This window comes from Xiphophorus couchianus, chromosome 5 (assembly GCF_001444195.1).
Source record: "Xiphophorus couchianus chromosome 5, X_couchianus-1.0, whole genome shotgun sequence".
In the NCBI taxonomy this organism is placed as follows: Eukaryota; Metazoa; Chordata; class Actinopteri; order Cyprinodontiformes; family Poeciliidae; genus Xiphophorus; species Xiphophorus couchianus.
In genome coordinates this window covers 41,072,008-41,088,760 of record NC_040232.1, presented here as the reverse complement: position 1 = coordinate 41,088,760, position 16,753 = coordinate 41,072,008, and the positions used below count along the sequence as shown (strand labels likewise).

The 16,753-nt window shown below is 37.5% G+C and overlaps 1 protein-coding gene across 5 annotated transcripts; it reads right to left on the bottom strand.

The window, feature by feature from the left end:
* Positions 1 to 4,208: 4,208 nt before the first annotated feature.
* Positions 4,209 to 15,241, bottom strand: LOC114145515 (suppressor of cytokine signaling 1-like). 5 transcript variants are annotated; one of them, XM_028019148.1, is made up of 6 exons: positions 15,104 to 15,195; positions 14,406 to 14,524; positions 13,440 to 13,480; positions 12,571 to 13,010; positions 9,409 to 9,596; positions 4,209 to 5,708 (listed from the first exon to the last, which is right to left on the bottom strand). In XM_028019148.1, the coding sequence occupies exons 4-6, from the start codon at positions 12,787 to 12,789 to the stop codon at positions 5,384 to 5,386; spliced, it is 732 nt and encodes a 243-aa protein (XP_027874949.1). In that variant the 5' UTR covers positions 12,790 to 13,010; positions 13,440 to 13,480; positions 14,406 to 14,524; positions 15,104 to 15,195; the 3' UTR covers positions 4,209 to 5,383. The 5 variants fall into 5 exon arrangements, with proteins under 5 accessions (XP_027874949.1, XP_027874948.1, XP_027874951.1 ...); XM_028019147.1 differs by lacking the exon at positions 14,406 to 14,524 and having other exon boundaries at positions 15,104 to 15,201; XM_028019150.1 differs by lacking the exon at positions 13,440 to 13,480.
* Positions 15,242 to 16,753: the final 1,512 nt, after the last annotated feature.

Here is a 16,753-nt window from a genome sequence, read left to right as displayed (position 1 = left end):
AGACAGGGTTACATAATCAATCACAAATCGACTGAAGAGTTCATTAATACTACATGCAGTCTGAGCCTTTTTCCTCAAATTACAAGACTTAGCAGAATCACATCTAACAGCGCTACATTAATAGATAACATATCCATTCCATTCCATTTTCTGTTCACCCTTGTCCCTAATGGGGTCGGGAGGGTTGCTGGTGCCCATCTCCAGCTACGTTCCGGGCGAGAGGCGGGGTTCACCCTGGACAGGTCGCCAGTCTGTCGCAGGGCAACACAAAGACAAACAGGACAAACAACCATGCACGCACACACTCACCCCTAGGGAGAATTTAGATAGACCAATTAACCTAACAGTCATGTTTTTGGACTGTGGGAGGAAGCCGGAGTACCCGGAGAGAATTCATGCATGCACAGGGAGAACATGCAAACTCCATGCAGAAAGACCCCGGCCAGGAATCGAACCCAGGACCTTCTTCCTGCAAGGCAACAGTGCTACCAACTGCGCCACTGATAACATATTTACAAATTTAATACATAACAACAAGTGGATTATTAGTTAATGATATTAGTGATCATTTACCTGTTTTTGTTGTTTGTGACAACTGCCACATGAAAAATAAGAGTAAGAGTAATCCAGTTTCTAAAAGATTACGGACTGAAGAATCTATACAAACATTTAAAGATGAATTATCTAAACAAAACTGGGAGTCAGTAAGCATATGATCATTTTCTGAATATTTTTAAATGATTATATGATAAAAATTGTCCCAATACAAAGTTTATTCATAAAAATAAATATTCCATGAATCACTAAGGGACTGCAAAATCCCTGTAAAAAAAATGAAACTATACAAAGACGTCATAAAGCATAGATCGACTAAGGCTGAAAATAAATACAAGAAATATAAGAATAAATTAACTGCTATTTTATGGATAGCAAAACAATTTTATTATAGCAAACAGTTAGATATAAACAAAAATAATATTAAAGGTTTCTGGCACACAAGCTTTCCTCAACACTTTGAAAATAATGATAAAAACCTTAATAACATAGAAGAGATAGTTTATAATTTTAATAAATATTTTGTAAATGTGGGGCCTAAATTGGCTGAGGAAATCCTGCAGGCCACAGTTTATGAAACACTAAATGACACATTAGTTAGAAGATTGCTGAGATTTATTAGCAACCTGTGGCTAATTTATCTCAGCAACAGATTCCATGGTTCTCACAGCAGTGAAAGGAAAAGAAAATATAGATATAGTAAATAAATGTAATAGTAAAAGGTCAACTGACTGTGATAATAATAAAGAAAGTGATTGTGGAAATTATCCAGCCACTAACATATATCTGCACTCTGTCAATTCAAACTGGTGTATTTCCACAAAAAATGAAAATTGCAAAAGTCATCCCACGATATAAATCTGGGAATAAACATCACTTCACAAATTCCAGGCCTGTTTCATTACTTGCACAATTCTCCAGAATTTTGGAAAAAACATTTGTTGCTAGATTTGATAGATTTATTAATAAACACCAACTACTCACTGAGAGTCAGTCTGGATTTAGGTCACAAAGATCCACGATGGCAGATCTTCATTTAATAGAAGTGACCAGTGCATCAGATAAAAAGAAATCTGCTGTTGTGGAATTTATTGACTTAAAAAAGCATTTGATACATTTGATCATGAAATACTCATAAAGAAACTCGAGCACTAAGGTCTAAGAGGAGGAGTTTTGCACTGGATGAAAAGTAATTTCCCTGCTGGGATGAATAAAGTACTTCTATTCTATTCTATTATCTCAAGCAACAGGCAACAATTTGTGCAATTGGGTGATTTCCAGTCCTCATGCCTGGACATTGTTTGTGGTGTTCCCCAAGGCTCCGAAATGGGACCAAAGTTGTTTATTTTATACATAAATTATATGTATAAGGTTTCAGAAATTCTTAATTTTGTTTCATTTGCAGACAATACAAACATTTTTTGTACAGGTGAAAATTTGTGGCAGCTTTTGATAGAAATAAATTCAGAGTTATATAAATTGAAAAAGTGGTTTGATATGAACAAATTATTCCTAAATTAAGATAAAACCAAGTTTATGTTATTCGGGACTTTGTGGCCACTAGGGGCCCCCAAGAGCATTTGTTTTTCTTTTTAGCCATAAAATAATGATTTCTACATTATCAAATATATATTATTGTGAAAATAACTTCATAGTGAAATTGTGTGTTTTTGATATTGTGACATAGAAATTATTACTAAAAAAAATCAGCTCCACTGAGGGGGCCCCTTAGTGGCTGCTTAGTTTGCTTATACCTTGGGCTGGTGTTCTGTTGAAATGTGCTGCCCTCTGCAAAGTCATTACTGCTGTAAACAACTGTCATTGTTTGGCGGTTAATCAGGACAAAATACGTTGTTTTTTAAGCTATTTTGTCCCTATATTTTAAAATATTTTAGTTTAATTACACTCTTTTTTTATTATTAAACTTTGCTAAATAGATGTTAGCGATACTATGTGGGACTGAAGCTGTGTAATAGCGATGTAATATCAGTGTATGTTAATCATATCCTATCATTTCAGGAACACAGTGACCTGCGCGGCTCAGTGACACATTGCGGCTGCGCTGCATTTGATAAAGTCCGTCATACAGCGGATTAATGCGCAAAAGAGTTGCGGTGATCTGGATTTGTTTGTGTTTAATTTAATTCCAATAAAAACCTGTTTCCCCTGTCTGATACTGTTTTATTCTTAGAAACACCTCTGTATTTAAAATATTTTTTAAAAGGTAGGATATTCTAGTAAAGGATTAGTGCACACTACAGTTTTTCATTTTAAACGGGTAGGATATTCAGATGAAGGAAGTTATCTTCTTGTGGTTTCGTCATAAATTGTTCCAATGCTAAGCTAAATATACAGTAACTCCTAAGCTTCCACTTCAGTCACTCAAATAATGTTATTCAATATATTTAACATTAACACAACCCGCTGTAGTTTTCTGTTTGTAAACATGACGGTAGCAGTTTTGGACGCGTAGCACCGACAGACAGACTATCTATCCGTGCTACGGTAGGAAAATCTGACGAGGTAGCACTGATAGTCAGAACACCGGCGGACATTGAATGCTAGCTGGGTGTTTATTCTGCCCCCAAATAAAAGCCATCGGCCGCAGCTCAGCTCCTCTGGCACCGAAGCTGCAATGATTGTTGCCAGCTGCAGAATAATTCTAAAGCACGAGAAGCAGCAATATGATTTATGAAAATGCCACAGGAATGAATATAAATGAGTTGACTTCAAAAATCCAGCTTTGAAACAGGCGTCTTAGTTTTAGAGAGTCTGATCTTCCAAACGCTTAGCTCCGGATACATGAGCAAATTTCTATAGACGAAGGAGAAATAGTTCCAGCTCTAAAGATGCGCAATTTCACCGGTTGGCTAATTGCCTAATGGAAATTGGGAAGACACGGACAGGTGGAGTTTTGCCTAAGAGGTTTGAAAGCGGGAAAATCTGCCAAGGGAGAAAACAAGTGAAAAAATAGGAACGAGAGTTCAGATAGTGTTTGACAACGTGATGAACTAAGATTTGTATCTAGCGCGGCCCCTTTAAAATATAGACAATAGAAAATATAACAAACTAGATGATAAGGACTTTAAGGACTAGACGAAAGGCTACAAGAAGTTGGAAACTGGATCGGAGGAAGGAGAATAACGCCGAGGTTGAAGGTTCACATGCTACTGAAGACGGATGGAGGGTCCCGTGATGCGAAGGTGCAACGAGAGAGATTAGGGATGGATCATCCCGGAGCTGAGTGAGATTGACCTCGGAAGAGCAGAAATCCGTATCAACTGCGCAACAGGAGCTTTCAAGCCTGGGTAGAAAGAAGAAAGAGTCCAATATTTCCACGAAAGAGCGAGAACACGGCGAGGTTGAGCAGCAGCAGCTTGAAGCTCAGCCAAGAGCGGAAGACGATGAACAGCTGGACCTTATCAAGGAAGACGCTTGATGATTGGAGGAGGAGACCATCACCGATTGGTTGGAATCGAGGCGCATGACGACATCTTTGATTGGGCAGGTCAGATGAATAGTCTTTCAGTTTGAATTTATGCCTAGGCTTCATATTAACATAAAATTATAATTAGCATGACCTAAAGTAAATATGGGAAGTTAGCCAAAATAACAGCTTCATTGGTCAAAAAAATGGAAAAGCCTTTAGAAACGATTGTGCAATAGATAGCTGCATTTGTACCAATATATACATTTTTACAGACACAAGAACATGACAAATTAATTCAAGTTTTGAATTAGTTTTAAAATTGCACACATTAGTAAAATTGAATCGAATGTCTCCAACTAGAACAACCAAAGTGCAATCTTTGGGTTCAGTGCATAACTGTTTGATTTGTGCATAACATACAAAACAAATGCAGAATGGAACAAAATTCAACACTGAAAGATCAACAGATCTAAACAGAAAAATAAAACTGCCAAAAAACAAAGAAATGTCTTTTGCAAACACCTAAATTCAAATGAGGCCTTCATGTCCACTAACATGCAGAGAAGCATTTTTCTGTCCATTCTGTATGAGACAGAAAAGATATGAATTTCTTAATTTGTAACATGTCGCTTACTCGTGTCAATTATGTAATTCACCATGAGATGCTTTGATGATTATGTTCTTGTTTTCCTGAAATAAATTACTAAGCATATCACAGATTATGTTATTATTCACAGGTCAAATGTTATTAACTTTAAAGACACTTGCTGCAATGGCATTTCTCAGTTTCTCCACATAATAGCAAGATGAGGTGCAGTTTGGCAACATGTTGCCTGAAGACGTTTTAAGGCAACGTGCTGTCTAAAAAACATTTTGTATTAAAAGTTTCCTCATTTGCCTCAGGATTTGAAAACAGTGGAGCTAAAGATTTCACACCCTTGATAAAATGTCTGGATTTTATGATGCAAAAAAGATGAGAGCAAGATAAACAATTTAACAATTTGACAAACAATTTATAAAACCAAACTCCAGATTTGTCGGCTTCTGAGGAGTAAATCAGACTCAGGTCTGGACTTAGCCAGAGGTTTTCTCTTCTTCTGGTGAAGCACTGGGTAGATGTCATATTAAAGGTAAAAAAATGTCCACAATGATTTGTGTGCCTTGTTTTGACTTCCTTTTCATTTAAATTTTACTAACAAGAACAGTCAGATTAACTGGAGATGTCAAGCATACAATAATGTTGTAAGTCATGAATAAAACACTTTCAATCTGATTTCTCATTACCGTACATGTGGTACCAAATTGTCTCCAGCAAAATACAAAAACAACAAATACACAGTTTTTAACTTAATAAATCACATCTAAATGCTGTAAAAGGCACTGCATCCACAGGTTTGTCTATGTACAGTACGGGTACGCACCGACATAAGCCTTAACATCAGGGCTGAGTCCAGGTGAGGTGCACATCCTTTCGGCACCGTAGGTTCGTACCAGAGCTCTTCTGCACATCTGTTTTAGGCGCTCAGGCCGCTGCCTGCGGTAGGGCTCAGTCAGCCTACAGGGGGAGCTGGTGTAGAAGGCAAGCAAAGCGAACAGCGAAGGGAAAGTTTTTTGGCTGCCATGCAGGCTGAAGAGCAGGTTGTTCAGCTGGACACGGACGCTGGTGGGGCCGTCTTCGCTTTGGTAGCTGAGAGTGAAGAAAACATCGGGCTGGCCGCTGTCCCTGTGAAAACAAGGACTGTCTTGTCACTCTGTGCAGATCACTGTGCTTGCTAAACAGTTAGTAGTATTTCATGCTTTTAAACAAAAAAACATGTCCACCAATCCAAACTATTACGGTAATTGTTTTTAATACTTCCTAGATACTCCAAAATGTTCTTATATTTAATCTTGACCCGTTATGTTTGTTCTATATAATTATTAGTAAGATCATGTTAGTTTAACATATTATTTTGACTTCCACTGTTCATTTCTTGGGTTACATTTTTTTATTTGAGCAAATGAGTGGTAAGATTATAACATTTTTTTGAAAGTGTATATTTTGGGCTAATTAGGCATTCAATCGATCTGCTATCGTTTGCTATTGTAGCATCAGTTTGTCATGGTCTGCTGAAAAAATCTATTGATGCACAGTCACCTGAATTAATTAAGCCTGGCTCAACATAGCTGCACCCCCTGAAGCTGGTTTGGCCTGAAACGGATAAAGACAGGATGAACTGGTGGATATGCCAACCCTGGCTTTATCCCTTATCCTGAATCCTACTTTTGAGAAACAGTCCTGTGTTCAATTGCTTGTCAACACAAAGCACAAACCAGCAGATCTCATGGCAGCAGTTCAATGCATTAAGCATCCAGACATTGTGTACAGTAGAGAGATCACTCAAGTCTAAGGTGAATATCAAAGTGAGAAAGAAAAGGGGAATTAAGTGATTTAAGTGAACCTAGTCATGACTGTTGGTGCAAGAAACTGATGATCAGATGGGATTTTACTCAGGACCATGTCTCAAGTTCACAGAGAATGACCTGTCCAGTCGTCTGACCTCAGTCTGACAGAAGGCCTTTGAGTCAACTGATGCAGTTCTGAAGGCAAAAGGAGGTCAAACTAAAGTGGTGTACCTAATAAAGTGACCAGTGAATGTAGAGTTCCTTCAGAGGTTTGTGGGTCATAAAGAATGTTTCCTGTAAGGCTGTTAATGTTAAAGCATTGACACTTTAAAGATTATTTGAAAAAGCTCAACACGTTAACGTTACATAATGCAGGTTACAGGTTTTGGACACATTTTCTCTCTTTCTTACACTGAAGATTCTCCAGGAAGACAGCTAAACAGTGAGTGGATAGAATGATGTTGTACAAAGTAGAAACTAACAAACATGATTTGTATTTTGGGTTCTTGTTAATAGCAACCCTGATAATAATGTGAAATTGTTTGGTGTGCTGAATAATGTATTCACTTTTGGATACCTTCATTGGTAATCTACAATGTTAAGTGTCAATGATATATTTACATAATATAATGTTATTTTCACTCTAACGCTCCTCATATTTTTGGGAGGATTGTATTAGGACCTTGATGCCAAACAAACTACAGTATGTACAATAATGTGTGGAGTGGGTATAAAAAAATGAGACTTTGTTCATTGAGAGCACAACAGCTTTTATTTTATTCTTGATTTTGTCTCAACTCCTGAAGGAGATCCAGTTGTTCTGACGGTTCTCCTCATTGTTCTCCATCATGTCAGCCATGTTCCTCTTCTTCTGTTCCCTGGGAAAAGTAGATAAATAACAGAGTTACTAATGTGGAAGTTATATACACAGAAGGAATTATTTAACACAGACATGTTACTTTATATATATGCAAACACTATTTTTTTTACCATCCAGACAAACAATTATAACAAATAGTTGTTTAAATTAAAGACAAAACATAATTACTTGTAATTTTTAAACCTATGTAGACATACAGCCATGGATAAAATACCACTACCGTTTATTTTTATGTTTTCTACAATTAATAATTGATATGAAAAATGAGAAACAGTCGAAGCATTTAGATTCACAAAAAGATAAAACATAAAAACCAAATGAAGGCGACATGCTGTACAATACTGACATTATTTAGAACTGAGGAATGTGCAACTGAGTATCTTTAGAAAATGCGCAAGTTGTGTTTTTTATCAATAAAAATACAGCAGACTTTTTGTTTCAAATGTCTTCCGTGGCTGTAAGTAGGCAACCTTAACTATAGTAAAAAGTAGACAGATATATCTAGAAACTGCTCACCTGGCTGGAGATCAGCAGCGGCCTCAGCATCACTGTGGGGCTCTGAAGGCTTTCCGTTCTCTCCACCACATCAACAAAAACCTCTCATTCCTCACTGCTCCATCCAGCTGCTGCTGAATATTGAAATCCGAAGCAAAGAAAAGCCGGCATCTTTTAGTTCACGGCTTGTTTGCAGCTTCCATCACTTCCATGTTGTAGTGAGTTTGAAAAGTTCGTTTTTCTTCTTTCTTTGCTGCTCCGTCTGACCACGCCCACAGCCAATCAGTGAGCAGGAGCCAAGCTTGCGTCACCCACCAAAGCAGGCCGGCCTGGCTGGACCTGCTCCGAAGCAGGGACCTAAAAAGCAGGACCTGCCCCGAAAAAAAGCTAGTGGAAAAGCTCTGAAAGCGAGCCGAGCCGAGCCGGTGGAAAACTGGCCTCAATGCGCGCTGAACACGCACCTCTAAACGCGCGACTATAGGGTTATATATGCACTTCACATTGAACTAAGCAGAACAAATGCGATGGCTTTTAAACTGGACTCATACCTTGATGAAGAATTCTGCAAAAAACGAGTCTTTGGAGAAAGATGACTTCTCAACATGAGGGGCTTGATATAAATGTCCATACAGGTGAACCTGTGTCCAGTTTAAATGGGATCAACCTGTGTCCAGTTTAAATGGGATCAACCTGTGTCCAGTTTAAATGGGATCAACCTGTGTCCAGTTTAAATGGGACCAACCTGTGTCCAGTTTAAATGGGATCAACCTGTGTCCAGTTTAAATGGGATCAACCTGTGTCCAGTTTAAATGGGATCAACCTGTGTCCAGTTTAAATGGGATCAACCTGTGTCCAGTTTAAATGGGATCAACCTGTGTCCAGTTTAAATGGGATCAACCTGTGTCCAGTTTAAATGGGATCAACCTGTGTCCAGTTTAAATGGGATCAACCTGTGTCCAGTTTAAATGGGATCCATGCCAAGGTAAACTTCAGAGAACCAGGCACAACAGAGTGATTGATTGCTATGAACGGGCCTCTTGGCTTCATGCCCTGTTCAATTCACCAACTATAAATGCATTTTTCAGGAACGATTTTTTTTTTATTAAAAAAAAATTAAAAATAAAGTTGTGATTTTTTTCTTTTCTTTTTTAGAAATACAAAAACAACTACCTCTGCCAAGCGTTGCTCTGGAAACCCTGGCACTGTTACGTGATGCAGTCCTAGAGAAAACTTTTTACTAAAAATATTTTACAAACTGGAAGTAAGAACCTCTACAAAATGATCTATGCAAATTTAGAAACACAAAAAAGCACGCCTTCTATCATAGGCTGGTGTTAGCTTATCTAGTGCGTAATTATATTTATAAACAATAATTATTTACTGATTTTTTGGTCAATATGTGGTATGAAGCTCAGATCAAATGACACTGAAACATATTTACCTGCTCAGGAAAATATGAATTCCCTAAAATAGTAGAAAAAAAACAAAACAAAAAAAATCAGCCAACAAATGAATGATGAATGACACTATTATTTTTAAATAATTAAAAAAAAACAAAAAACTTATGAAGCATCAGTGCTCCTCAGCTCATGGTATGCCCCAGACTCATCTGAATAAAAGCAGTAAACCAGGAATAAGAAGTGAAATGAAGCTGTGATGCTACCTGAGAAGGAAAGTTCCCAGAGCTGCGCGAGTGAGTCTTTGGTGTGCTTCCTCCATGGTCATGGGCCCCCAGTAGAAACCACTTTCCTGCAGCTGTAGGTAGGTGAGTTTGACCAGACGATACTCTGCAAAGCTGGTGAATGGACGGATGTGTGTGGGCAAGCCGTCAGCATCTGCTCCTGTCTCTGGCTGCAGCAGAACAAAACAATTCAATCACGTTCACTGCAAGAACACAAAGTTATACCAAGTTTTTTGGTCTACTTTCTAGTGCAAATATCTTAGTACACATGGAATAAGACATACTACATTAAAAGTAACTTTTCAGCAGGATATAGGGCTTGTTTTGAGTAAATAATTCCTTAATATTGACGAAAAGGTACTTCTTCCATAGTGTAAGAGCCAGTTACTGGGGAATTCATATAGAATAATAATTTAGATTAAAAATGTATAAATATGCTTAATTTAATTTTAAGAAATTCATGATGAGTATATTTTCTGGAATGTATAACTTAGTTAATATAAAGGGATACTTTTATTGTGAAAAGTAATTTTGGCTTCCACTACGTAATGCATAACATTAACATCGCCCGTATGCACGTTTGAGGTCAGATTGCAGTTGGATTCGGTGGAAGCAACACAATTTTTTGACCGATCTGTACCGAGCCTTTCATTTTTTCTGTAAGTGTACTTTTGGAGTTCTTTAAGTAAACATCATAAAAGAAGACTTGGTTTCAGTCGAGTGATTCAAATATTGGTTGTTAGACAAACTGCAAAGGTGGTACAACGAACTTTTGGGACGCAGAGTGCCACTACACATAGGCAGATAAATTAACTTGTAATATGGGAATAATGTCTTGTTACAAGTGAAATAATAAGACATTAATAACAACCCCATTTTTTCCAACTTTAAAAACCACATATGACTTTGTCCAAACACTGACATCAAGCACAAAGCATTAAAACACTCAGAGTTACACGCTCCATATGAAAAAGCCTGGAGAAAATGTCTAGTTTAGATAATCACACTTTGGACGTTTATATTTCAAGCTATTTTTACAACTTTATTCAACGACCATAAAACAATACAGTAACAGTATTTTCTAAACGGGCCTAAAAGGTTTGCAGATAAAAGTTTCTGCGATCAGGTTTGAAGTTCACTCTGATAAATGTTGGAAGCTTTCGAATAAAGACCCTCCCACAAAAAATGTGTTAAGAAACATTTCAGGAACTGAAGCATCAATACTGTTAAATTATTCCTGTTACTATTTCACTAAATGTTTTTGAACATGCAGTCACACATTAAAATATATCTTTCGGTGTCTTGCATGTTTCTATTCATTCTTGAAGGAAATAGATTTCCTCTGACACCTGTAGGTTTGGGAACTAATGAATCAATCATTTGTAGGTTTATCTGCATCTCACAGATAAACCTACAAATGATTGATTCTTTAGTTCCCAAATGAAGTCAATCATTTGGGAACTATAATAGATGTCATATTTTAGTTTTCTAGACTTAAAATTCAAAGATTTCTCAGATGGTCTTCAGGCATTTTTTTCAAAATATGACTTAACATATTTAATGTAGGTAACAATGTTTATTGAAAAAAATCATTTTATGGTTTAATCCTCACATGAACATTTTTTTAAATTACTGAATACAGATTACCTTATCCTAAATTTTAGAATAAGACTTAGAGTAAAAACAACAACAAAAAAATACTTATGCATTCAGCTATAAATAAGAATCTTGTTCTAAAAATTGCGATTGGTTTGAGTGTAAATGTTTCAGGTTCATGTCTTTTCCAATATTAACTCAGGAGCCAGTTTAAAACCCAACTCTTCTCCCTGGAGTTTGACACCATCTGAGATGTTGACTTATTGAATCATGCGACTATTTTCTCATCTTGTGCACACTTTAGTGCTTTGGTGCACTTGAATCAAGTGCACTATGAATAAAGTTAATATGATCAGCATCATTTTTTTTCATCCAAGTGCCTTTTAGACAATTAAATACAACAGATGTGAAACAATTACAGTAATTCAGTTTAAAAAGTAACATTTAGTTTTGACAAAGGCTTAATGAAATTCCCCAATTCAGGTTTACAGAAAATTGGAAGATGGAGACAAACTTGACATTATGGCTTACACCAGTGATGCCCAAAGTGGGTCCTGGAGGGCCGGCATCCTGCATGTCCTAGTTCTCTCCCTGGTGGTACCAACAACCTTTTCAGCAGGTCAATGTTCTTCTTAGGCCTCTAATGAGCCATCATTGGATCCAGGTGTGTTAAACCAGGGAGAGAACTAAAACATGCAGGATGCCGGCCCTCCAGGACCCACTTTGGGCACCACTGTCCTACATGCAAGTTACCATGGATATGTCCGTGTTTGGTGGCTCTAGAACCCACTGGAGGTGTCAAACTCCAGTCCTCCAGGGCCGCTGTCCTGCAGTTTTTAGATGTGCCACAGGTACAAAACACTGGTAATGAAATGACTTAATGACCTCCTCCTTGTGTAGATCAGCTCTCCAGAGCCTTAATGACCTAATTATTCTATTCAGGTGGTGCAACAGAGGCTCATCTAAAAGTTGTAGGACAGCGGCCCTTGAGGACTGGAGTTTGAGACCCCCGGCATAGAGAGTCAGGAGGAAGACAAGCAGCAGCCTGGGAAACCCAACCTGACAGCTGTGGGAGATCCAGCAGTCTGGGCGGCTGCTTCTCCAGAGTCAGAGTTTTTGCTGCTTGGAAAAGGTCATTTCATTATGGGATCAAGATAGTGGTCTTTTTAATTGCATTGAATTAAATTAATACATATTAAGGCTGGAAATGGGATTTTTTTTCTAAACTTGTTTTTATCTTCTCATCCAGACCTGGGAAGACTCAAACACTTCGTACTTCCAGAGACCATGTGAGACATGAAACAAAGTATTTTCCCTCATTTTTAGCAGCTGAAACACTGAAATATATCCTTAATAATAATACGGAATTGATCATTACTATATATGTGTAGTAATATCCTTTTGTTGTACAGCATAAATAAATGAAAATCTGCTAAGTGAAATGTTCCTTTCTCTTGATTTCACTTGTTCCTTTTATATTGTTGGTCTAAACACTCAGCAGTAATGAAAGCACATAGCTGCTGTACAGAAATCAAACGGCACACTGACCAGCCTCCAGGACTCCGACTCCTCCTCGAATTTGAGTTTGCACCAGAGCAGAAAGTCTAGGTGTGATCCTGCAGAGTCCTTGTTTTCTGTGTTTATTTTTTCCGCTGCTCGTTCGGGTCGATGTGACTCCTCTGGGTTCTGCCTCGGACTCTGTGGCTCAGCTGCTGGCTCCCGTTTTTGGTTCTGATCAGACGTTCTGTCCAGACTGTCTCTGACCATCCTAGAATGGAAAATCCTCTTCCTGACCGCCCACTGCACCGGTTTCGTCTGTTTTCACAAGCAGGCTCTCCATCATCGGCTCTTTCCCACTCGCTCATCAGCAGCCAGGTTCTCTCTGAGGCTCCATGAAGCTTCAGTGTGAACTGGGCTCTAACACAAAGTTCTGATAGGAGGGCAGAGCATGGACGTATTCTGTGATCTTCCAGTTAAACATAGGTGATCTGCAACAAAGGAAGATAAACACAGAAAATCTCACGTTACTATAAAAATAAGTTTGTCTGCTGAAAACTGGCAGGAACAAATCACTGCTTACAGTTGTTCCTGTTCGTCATGTCGCCTGGAGCTCAGTGTGTTTTAGTTTTGGTTTTGGTTTTTCAACAATTAGAAACTTTGAGTGGTTAATTTCTTCACTCTGTCATGTGAATGATGATGTCCAACAACATTGTTCATTTCATTTGAGAGGATATGAGTTGCAGTAAAGGTATAATATTACAGCTACTTACAGAACACTGAAAAAAGGCAAATAAATAGTTTCAAGCATTGCAGTTTAGACACCTTCAGCTGTGTGTTGAATGGCAAAAAAATATTGAATGGCTCTCTAAGATTGGCAGAAGACAATAACTTGTATTTTACTTTAGATGTTATAATACCTCAGCTAGAATGAACACAGGTAACAGATGCACCAGTCAACCTGCAAAAGATCAGATTTGTCAAATTATTCCTTGATTGGCTCAAAAACTGAAAATTACATTTCTTTTAGATAAATACCTAAAAACTCCAACCATGTTTTGTACCACAAACGCATCAACCACATGAGTTAAACAAAAATCATATAAAGGTTAGAAGAGCATGCTTTGATGCATAAATGGTAATAATCTGGAATATCAAAATATCAATTAAACAAAATGTATCTGCAGCTATGTGTTTTTGAAGAAAAAAATATATATTTTGGCCAAAATTTCAGACCCCCTAAAAATGATTAAAAAAATTTTAAAAAACACTATAATTGAGTGAAAACCTGTTGTATATTTTAAGTATTGAAAAAATATAGCAAAGTGCTTCAATTTGTATTATGGGATTCTTTTAAAACTATCAAACTATCATCTTCAGAAAGTTTAATATTTTTCAGGAATAAGACTGTTATGCATTCATAAGCCAACATTAGGATTTTAAAATGAATTCTGTGATGCACAGGAAGTGGACAAATTGAGGACAGGAAAGTTGAGGTCATGTCAGCCGAAAGACGCAGCTGCTGCATCCTGAATAAGCTGAAGATATGAAAGGGAGACTGGACTGCAACAGTGGAGATAAAGCCGTGTGTTTTTCTCTCCAAGTTATAAAAATTATTGATAAATAAAAATTTTTGTGATAAATAATGCCAGTAAATTTTCAGAGATGCACCGATTTATGAATCTCTCTTAGTTCTGATCTTTGAGGATTTTTTTCTAAGGTCATCATAGAAGGAACAAAGATGCTGGAGATTCTACGACAAAGGCAGTAGCTCTGAAGCTAGCTGAAATGTAAACATTTAAATTTATGAATATGGTGTTATTAACTTTTATACATTTTTGGTAAAAGGTACCGGTACTATGTTCTTTTGTAAAAATTCATAATACCTGTTTGGTTGGTGCATTACACACCAAAATTAGCTTTGATCCAATGAATGAAAAATTCAGATTTTCAGTATAGTTCCTGCTGCTCCACATTCAGTTATTGTCTGGTTCTGAACTCTGACCTGGAGGAACAGTAAGAGATGAGCAGAATGCCATAGGAGCCTTCAACTATAAATTTGAGATTTTTTTGCAGTTTGGTTTCACTTTTATTTGCATCCAGTAAAATTTCAAAGCTGCAGATTTTAATCATGGTTTCATAGCCTTCACAGTAACTCTGTCACTCCAAGAGCCTTTTTTGTGTGTCACACAACTCCTGTTACTGAAGCTTTTAGTTTTGAAATAAGGATTTCTCTGTAAGGTTTCCGGATCCGTTTGAATGATTTCATCTGACTTAAAAAACAAAACAAACAACAACAAAAACTATGTTCTGCTCAATAAAAATATTCAACCAAACCCCGGTTTCTGAAGGGAAGGTTGAATATTTTCATGATGTCAAACAAGTTAATGAGGCGTTAATGAAGTGCTGTAGCAGGGTGGAGATGGTAACTTCCCATTTAAATGTGAAACATAGTTCATCTGTCAGCGCTGCTCTAACCTGAGATATCACTTGTGACACGTCACTACGCACAAGATGGGCGCAAATACATTTTAATAGCATGTCGATTCGAATTGAAAATAATGAAAGTTTGTGATGTACTTACTGACAGCAGTGAGCTCTGGGCAGCTTCTCTATCGCAAGCGGAGGGTAGAAGAAGTTTTAACAGAAACTTTGTGCTTTCGGTTACTATATTTCTGAAGGCGGAGTCATGAAGGAGATCAGGTGTTAGAGCAGCCGCTGCTTTTACTTTCTCTTTCTCGGCGGCTGATTCTTATAAATCACGTGATATTCCAGCAGCAGTATTCATATATGTGTGCGTGGAAACGGTTCTATCGTTTAGAAATGCAGCGTTGCTAAGCAAACTATATATCTATAATGCAAAGAGAACATTCATATCTGATACATTTTCTTTTTTGGGACCAAAATTAAGAAAGATTAATAAAAACTGGCATCATAAAGGCTCAGTCATTTACCCAGAACCAATTGAGAGCAGTGGGTTCTTTACTTGGTTGAGGGCAGCAGGCGCTGCTGTGTAGAAACAGACACATGAAGACCTGAAACTGCCAAACCTCCTACTTTCAAAGTGATTTTCAAACGTGATGATCAATTAAACAAGTGCCTCTTATATGGAAATTTAAAGTATTAAATCCATTCTAGAGCAGTAAGTTAGTAAAAAGTGAACTTTTTAAACATAAATTCAAATCAACTAAAATGAACCCAATCTGTAAGCTTTTAAAGTCTGACTTGGTGAGTCAGAGCCATTGTGATGGGAACTTGACTGCAGGAAATTCTCAAAGATGAATTGAGTTTTTTACAATTCCTTTTCTGTTCCAATGTTCCCAGTGTTCTAGCATAAACATTTGACCCAATGGAAGGTAAACAAGGTCAAACTATTTGTAAAAATGTGAAATAAATACTAAAGGCTGTGGTTTGAAATATGTTACTGCCTGCCACAGCTTTCTGTTCTGACTTCTTTTTTTAATTGAGTTTGTAGTCGAGTTCCTCCCAGTTTCTGAGAATTACTCTGAGGCCACTGATGGTTCTCACTTCTTGTACAGCATGTCAGTGTTTCCACTTCACCAAAGTGTTGCACACTGTTCATAATAAAAAAGATCAACACACACATAACGATGCATAAAACTTTAGGAATAATTAGGTCTCGCAAACTATGAATAAATTGAGCTTCAATAAAAAGCAAACTTACTATCGCTTTCTTTATTGCTCAACATCTCAGTCTTATGCAACAATGTTCCAAAAACATTTCAGAGGGTTGGTGATTGGCATGAGAAAACACAATCATAGTCCAGACTCATCACAGGGGATGAGCATCTTGTGAGAAAACAATGATGAAAGCAAAGGGTTAGGGTACCCTAACCCTAATCTTGCTCTGCTCAACCTGAATTCAATAATGCAGTAACCAGAGAAGCATGAGTGTAGCCTTTACTGACATGATAAAACACGCAGTAAACAGCTCAGAGCTTCAAGAATCTTATTTCCTTCACAGAATAACAATAAGTGAACCAGAGTTTCAGTGTGTGGAGGCAGACATCCGACTTCCATCTTTGTTTTGTTTGTGCATCAGGAAAACTGCAGCTGTGGCCACCAGGACCCCATAAGTAGCCAAGACAAAAGGAGAATTCCTTTATTTAGACAGTAATATGCAGAACAACTTAGACCCTTTGAACCTTTTCTGTGTTGTTGGGATTTTGTGATTGACCAGCACATCATAGTACACAATTATGAAGTGAAAGAA

Bases quoted from the DNA above. Each gene is read 5' to 3' on its own strand.
- LOC114145515 (XM_028019146.1), bottom strand. From the start codon at position 12,789: ATGGTCAGAGACAGTCTGGACAGAACGTCTGATCAGAACCAAAAACGG. The intron at 9,597-12,570 runs GTCAGTGTGCCG...GTTCTGCTGCAG, and splicing joins AGTCGGAGTCCTGGAGGCTG to CCAGAGACAGGAGCAGATGC. The intron at 5,709-9,408 runs GTAGCATCACAG...TTGTTTTCACAG, and splicing joins CTGGGAACTTTCCTTCTCAG to GGACAGCGGCCAGCCCGATG.